Source organism: Triticum urartu, chromosome 2 (assembly GCF_003073215.2).
Source record: "Triticum urartu cultivar G1812 chromosome 2, Tu2.1, whole genome shotgun sequence".
NCBI lineage: Eukaryota > Viridiplantae > Streptophyta > Magnoliopsida > Poales > Poaceae > Triticum > Triticum urartu.
In genome coordinates this window covers 18,257,495-18,264,086 of record NC_053023.1, presented here as the reverse complement: position 1 = coordinate 18,264,086, position 6,592 = coordinate 18,257,495, and the positions used below count along the sequence as shown (strand labels likewise).

Sequence of the window (6,592 nt, the reverse complement as noted above, 5' to 3'; positions counted from 1 at the left end):
CGCCTGAAGTTTCTGAATGATTTGTGATGCAAGTGTTGATGTCTGGGAACTGTTTGTTTGTGTCAGCTGCATCTGCAGGCGGTGATATCCATCATCCTGGCCACCTTTGCGGGTTTCGACGTGGGGATGATCGGCAACTCCATCATCATCGAGGTGCTCAGGTGGAGGACGATATCCCCGGCCCAGCCGCGCCGCACTCGCAGGCCGCCACGTGTCGCACAGCAGCAGCAGCAGCAGCAGACGGCTCCGGCATCCAGTCAGCCATCAGGCGCCGGTGAGGGACAGCGTAATGCCGGCGGTGACGTCGAGAATCCGGCCGTCCCTCCCGCATAAACGTACATGTAGTTTGTAGCTCTGTGCTGTTGGTTGATGCTTGAGAGTTTGGTACCTTGCTGTATAAATGGTAGTGGAAGGAAGAGGTCTAAAAGTTTTTTCATGGTCTGAATGCAAAATCTTTCAGAATTTTTTTGTTGCAGCATGTTGTAAGGAACTGCAATGACCTGCTATATAGCAGATCCTGAAGAAGGATTCAGTAGCATGTGTCATGGTGTACAAACTATGTCAGGCATATGGTTATGCTCTGCTCTTGTCCAGGTTAGGAAGTATGTAAAAATCCCATTAGAAATCTTCAAGATAAGCAAGTAAACAAACATTTTTTCTTAATTACTACTCCCTCTGACAGTTTCTTTTTACAGGTAATGGCTGCAACCATCACGAATCTGCTCTTAACGTCTGCACTTGGTCGGTCGGCCTAGAGCCCATGAGGAAGTCTCGGTACCACTTCGCCGACATCTTTGGAGTCCTCTTCTGCGTTTCATAATCCACATGATACAGTCCAAACCTTACCGTGAAACCAAAAGTCCACTCAAAGTTGTCGATGATACTCCATACGAAGTAGCCACGCACGTTTGCTCCTTTCCTGTAAGCGTGAGGAAAGTGTTAATACTTTCAGAATGCAGAGTTGTAGACGAAGCTTCTTATTTCGATATCATATTTTATGAGTGTGTGTGACAAATGAAAACAATTAGCTTGCTTTCTAGGATACTTTTTGAACCGACATGACTAAAAGGGCTAAAGGGCAGCTCGGTGCATGCAGCTCCCGCTTGCGCGGGGTCCGGAAAAGGATCCGGCCACTTTGGGTCTATTGTAAAAGAAAATATACATGGGAAACAAAATAAAGGATAGAACAAATAATATAGAAAAAAGATATGATACAAAAGAAGGAAGTAAAAAAGAAAAGAAAAGAGGAGGGGGGAGGGGGGGGGGAATGTGTTTGTCGAGTGCCATGTAGCAGGAACTGGAGCAAAGCATGTGTTTGCCGAGTGCCACATGGCAGAAACTCGACAAACGTGCAATTTGTCAAGTCTCGTCCTTTTGCCTAGTATTTTCCTCGTGGAACTCGGCATATGTCATGTTTTTCTAGTACCCGATAAAATGCACTCGGCAAACAACCTGAAACTAGGCAGAGTTCCAGATTCGAGTAGTGGGTTGCACGTCACCTGATTGCTGAAGAGAGAAATGTGAGATAACCCTGTAGGTAGTTCACTCTTTCACCGTCATTCATCAATTCGTCCATAGTGTTATTGCTGTATTGCGAGTAACCTGGAAAAAAGGCGTAAGATAACACATGATCTTGTGAACGTATGGAAGCAAATGAGAAGGCGCTAGAAGCTTCTCGATCTTCAGCGAGTTTACAGAATGCATTGTGAACTCGTGAGTCCATTGGCACTCACCATTTTCAGTAACATAGACAGGTGTGTTCGTGTATCTCTGATTAACATACTTGACGATCTGCTCCATGCCCTCTGGAACAACATAGTAACCATCGAATGCAGTCTGCAACCATACGGACATGTGTGACAAAGAGGAGAAGAGTATGTATAGGATGGCAACACTGATCGAAGCAGTTCTTACGGGTTTCCCAATTGCCACGCCATCTCTTTCGCCTGTAGCTAGGACTAGTGCGTTCCCCTCATAAGCCTCATAAGTGTTAAGGTCGCACGGAGAAGAGATGCAATCCTTGACATAAATTGTCGTGTAATGGTTTACACCGATAAAATCCGCCTTGTTCTTCTGCAGTAAGCTCTTCTCTTCCGAGGTGAACTTTGGTAAGTTGGATGCTAACAACTCATGCATTTCTCTGGGATAATCACCAAAGAATATCGGCTCCAAAAACCTGCAGAAAAAATAAACATTGAAAAAGACCGTAGTACTCCCTCCGTTTCATAATGTAGCGCATATAGATTTTTATAAAAGTCAAACATTACAAACTTTGATCATATTTATAGAGAAAAGTAGGTACATCTAGAATACCAAATGCACAACATTGGATACATCATGAGTTATATTTTCAAAATGTACATGTTTGGTATTGTAGATGTAGACAATTTTCTCTATATACTTAGTCAAAGTTGGCAAAGTTTGACTTCCACAGAAATCTATAGGCACTGCATTGTGGAATGGAGGGAGTACTAATAGTTTTTTTGTGTGTGGCATAACTATGTGAAGTTGATATGAACATCCTCATACTAGTTGTTGCACTTGTGCTAAGGTGAATAAATAAGAGAACATACCAATCTACCTCAAAAGACAAAGCACGTCGTGCAGCCAGGATATCCTCCGTGGTATTCGTGAGCGGCTCATACCATTTCATTGCAATCACGATCCCGATAGATCCACCTTGCGTTGCCTAATTCACACACACATGCATCAGAACAAGGCGGCGCTACTTTTGAGATCCACTGAAATGGTGCCCATTGCCAAGAAAGCTACTCAACGACGACGACGAAGCAAGTTTGTTGGGTTCACTCACCTGATAATTCTTCTTGTAGTTGTGGACGGCAGCTGCATGTGACAGCAGCATGTTATGAGCCGCGACGTAGGGTTCCCGATGAGAGTTCCCGCTGTCGCAGGTCCCGAACGGCGCGGAGCAGCGTGCCGGAGGGTACTTGCCCAGCACGTAGGCGAGCCTGGTGAACAGGTTGGGCTCGTTGAACGTCGCCCAGAACTTCACCCGGTCACCAAACGCCTTGAAGCACACGTCCGCGTAGTAGTCGAACTCCTCCCTGGGAAAAGGCTTCTCTTGTTGTTTTTGACGATGCAAGGCAGGCTCTCTACCGATTTCATCAAAAAGAGAAACAAAGTACAGACGTAGTAAAAGGAGTTGCACGTACCGGATTCCGGCGCCCAACCAACCGCCGTATCGGGTCTCCATTTCGTGCGGTAGATCAAAGTGATGCAGTGTCACAAATGGCTCTATCCCTGGTTGACATTTTTGGCAGCAAGTTTAGATTGCTCTTCGTTGAAGACTGAAGACCATAGTGGAATCTGTTCCATGTAGTACCTTTCTGCACGACTGCAGCAATGAGGCGGTCGTAGAAATCTATTCCAGCTGAATTTACGCCTCCAAGCCGGCCTCCTACGAGGATTCAATTCAGCAGCATTAATTTAGCTAAGCAACTAATTAACCGCGACAACTATATAAACCGCAAAACTTTGTGCTTGTCTTGGCATACTTGGTAGGATTCTCGCCCATGAAATTGAGAATCTGTAGGAGTTGACACCCAAACTATGAATAATCTCCAAATCTTCCTGTTCACAACACAACAAGTGTCAGAATAGGCGGGCAAGCACGGTTAAGATGCACCATGCACCACATGGAAATTACTAGTGAATTTGTCTTGATTTCGCTAACTTTGTACCATGTACCGGTGGTAGTGATCATCCGCCACGTCCCCGTTCCGTCCATCATCGATTCCCCTAGCTGCAGCGAATCAAAGCTTTTTGAGAGAAAAAGCACGAGTTTGAACTTTTAAAATTAAATAGATGATCACATTCACATATATGCTTGTGAACTGTTCTTTCTCTTAGATAACATGATGGAGAAATGTTATGATGTTAGTTGGTCCAATGGTCATACGATAAGGGAATATCCACCTCTATATGTTATGTAATTATTATATAGAGGGAGAGAAAAAGGATAAGCACAGTTCTATAACCACTCGCATAATTATCCGCAGAATGTTGTTGCATTTGTGGGATCACTCTCTCATAATAAGAATGGGGATCTACTGACATGCAAGAACAAAAGAAAATACCCGGAAGCAAGGACGTTTCTTTCTGAGCTAAACTCGAGGAAAGGGCAATGCGTTCGCGGCTGGCCTCCGAATCTTCTTATAGTCCGTCCTCTGGATCACCCTACTCAACACTGGATCTTTCGAGGTGAACTGTTTTGTACTCCAGTGTTAAGGTATTAGGAAATGGTTTATGTCTCTATCCTGCTGATAATTTGCTAACACTAAAGTAATCTGGTTACATACATGGTAAACCAATAGAACATCCAGTCCAACTTTGACGAAGCCGAAGGTGATTCGCTGAATTGTTAGTTACAGCGGCAAACCACAGTGTATGCCAAGTAACAGGCCACAGGTGCGGCAACGAACGAGAACGCGACAAGCAGGATTAAACTGAGAAAAGATAAATCTATCTTTGATATAGAATTACCAATATATCCTTGAGTTTAAATTTTACCGATCCATATTAACCGTTAAATCAACTAAATACTACTCACTCTATTGAGTAGTATGATGTACTGTAAAATCGGAACTACTTGGACCGACGACACTAGCCGGCCGAACCCCAGACGATGCAGGAATGAATGGCGTTCTCTGCTTTTGCTCTAACGCATCGACGGCTTGATGTGTAGCGTCGTCCGCAGATCGTCTGAAATTTGTCGTCTGTATAGCAACGCTCCCGTAAAATATCTCTAAATTTAATATTTGTTTATTCTCAGGTATATAGGCCCCCACTCTTATAGAATTTGGCACCACACACATTGCTCGGCAACTGCATCCTATTGCCAAATTCAAAAGTATTGGTATGGCAGTGCGCATCACTCGAGGATTGTCCTTTTCTCTTTTCAAAATAAATTAATTCGTGTCACAATCAGACCCATGTTGCACCAGTGTTTCAAATGACTAGAGTGAAGACACATAGCAAATTTGACAACGATGCCAACCGATGAGTGCACACGGCGAATATTTTTAATACACTGATTACGATGTTGATGTATACACACGCGCGCACTCACACAATGCCTGCTGAAGATTGGATCAAAATTACGTAGTTTCAAGATTGACGAAGTCACCATAGACACTTTGCTATCGACGCAAACATCGCCTCCCATGAAAATAATAATCCACATTAATAGGACAACGAAACATCAATTCTATTATTCGATCTCTGATAGGTTGAGGGTACCATCATCCAACCACTTATTGGTTCTCGTTATATGATGGTCGAATTTGGCCACACACAAACATAATGTAGGTGCGGCTATCGCTGTCTCTGTTCGGTACAGCAGGGTGGAAGGGAACCACTCATTTTCATCTTTATCCCCCTAAGCAACATGGATCATACAATCTTCAAAAAGAAAAGAACACCGACACACACACACATGGTACATGGATCACGCAAGGACATGGAAGCTGCAGAAAACCGAGAAGATGACTTACAGTTTGTGTGGGTGAAGAAATCCCAGTTGCTGAGGCCCTTGCCGTCCTCCAGGTACGCGCCCTCGACCTGGAAGCAACAGAAATCACACTGCGTCGTCAGTAACCAACCGGTGCCTTGGCAAAGAGAGACGAGGCCGGCCGAAGCCAAGCTCCAGCTCCGATCAACCAACCTGGTAAGCAGACGTCGCGACGCCGAAGAGGAACCCCGGCGGGAACTCGGCGCGGTCGAGCCCTCGCGCCGACGGCAGGAGGACGAGGATCGCCAGCGCCGCCAGCATGGCCATAGCCATGGCCGTCGCCGCGGCCATTTCCCCGTCGCCTGAAGCTAGACTGGAAAGGCAACGCCTCTTGGTTTATGAGGAGACAGCCCCTAGCTAGCCCCCCTCCCGCAGGCTCATTTAGAGGCCACAGCAAAGTGGGTAAACCAGGTCCCCTTCTACAACTGCAATCTACTCCAGCAGCGTTGTCTCAAATAAAATCTAGTAGCAGCGTCACAGACGAGAGCTCGTACGGCCTGGATGATGGCCCATACTTATAGGCCACACCAAGTATTGATTGCCAGTAATATCCCCGTGACTAAGAGCCCCGTGGTGCACATGAAATGGCATGTGAAGGAGATTACATAATACTGTAGATGAAAGATAGTCGTAACCTACCACACGATGGTGACACCTCGGCGGACCAAAAACAAAAACTCAAAATATCTGTGCAGCTAGCCTCTCCTGTTGTGTTGACTGAAGGGATGAGGTGACAATGGGATAAGGCACTTATTCGCAGCGTCTTTTCATCAGTCGATGTGCATAGAATTCTACAAATTCCTTTTCATGTGGAGGCCGTTAAAGATTTTGTAGCTTGGCAACATATACTGGGACCTTTTCCGTGCGTTCGACATACCATGTTGAATTTGAGCATCAGTTCGGACAGCACTTGAATCGGACTAGCCCAAGTAGTGCCTCATTAAATGGAGCTTGGAAAGGTCTTTGGAAACTGCGACTAGCTGGGAAAATCAAACACTTTTGGCTGGAAAGTGTTGAAGGGGGTTCTACCATGCTATGGTGTACTTGCTAATAGACATATTC

The 6,592-nt window shown here is 45.3% G+C and overlaps 1 protein-coding gene across 2 annotated transcripts; it reads right to left on the bottom strand.

Annotated features, from left to right (window-relative positions):
• Window positions 1–593: 593 nt before the first annotated feature.
• On the bottom strand, window positions 594–6,083 carry LOC125535217 (beta-glucosidase 16-like). 2 transcript variants are annotated; one of them, XM_048698263.1, is made up of 12 exons: window positions 5,684–6,083; window positions 5,514–5,580; window positions 3,702–3,763; window positions 3,516–3,591; window positions 3,344–3,418; window positions 3,174–3,261; window positions 2,813–3,065; window positions 2,574–2,689; window positions 1,915–2,176; window positions 1,734–1,836; window positions 1,500–1,602; window positions 594–919 (listed from the first exon to the last, which is right to left on the bottom strand). In XM_048698263.1, the coding sequence occupies exons 1-12, from the start codon at window positions 5,819–5,821 to the stop codon at window positions 712–714; spliced, it is 1,551 nt and encodes a 516-aa protein (XP_048554220.1). In that variant the 5' UTR covers window positions 5,822–6,083; the 3' UTR covers window positions 594–711. The 2 variants fall into 2 exon arrangements, with proteins under 2 accessions (XP_048554220.1, XP_048554221.1); XM_048698264.1 differs by having other exon boundaries at window positions 3,695–3,763; window positions 5,684–5,901.
• Window positions 6,084–6,592: the final 509 nt, after the last annotated feature.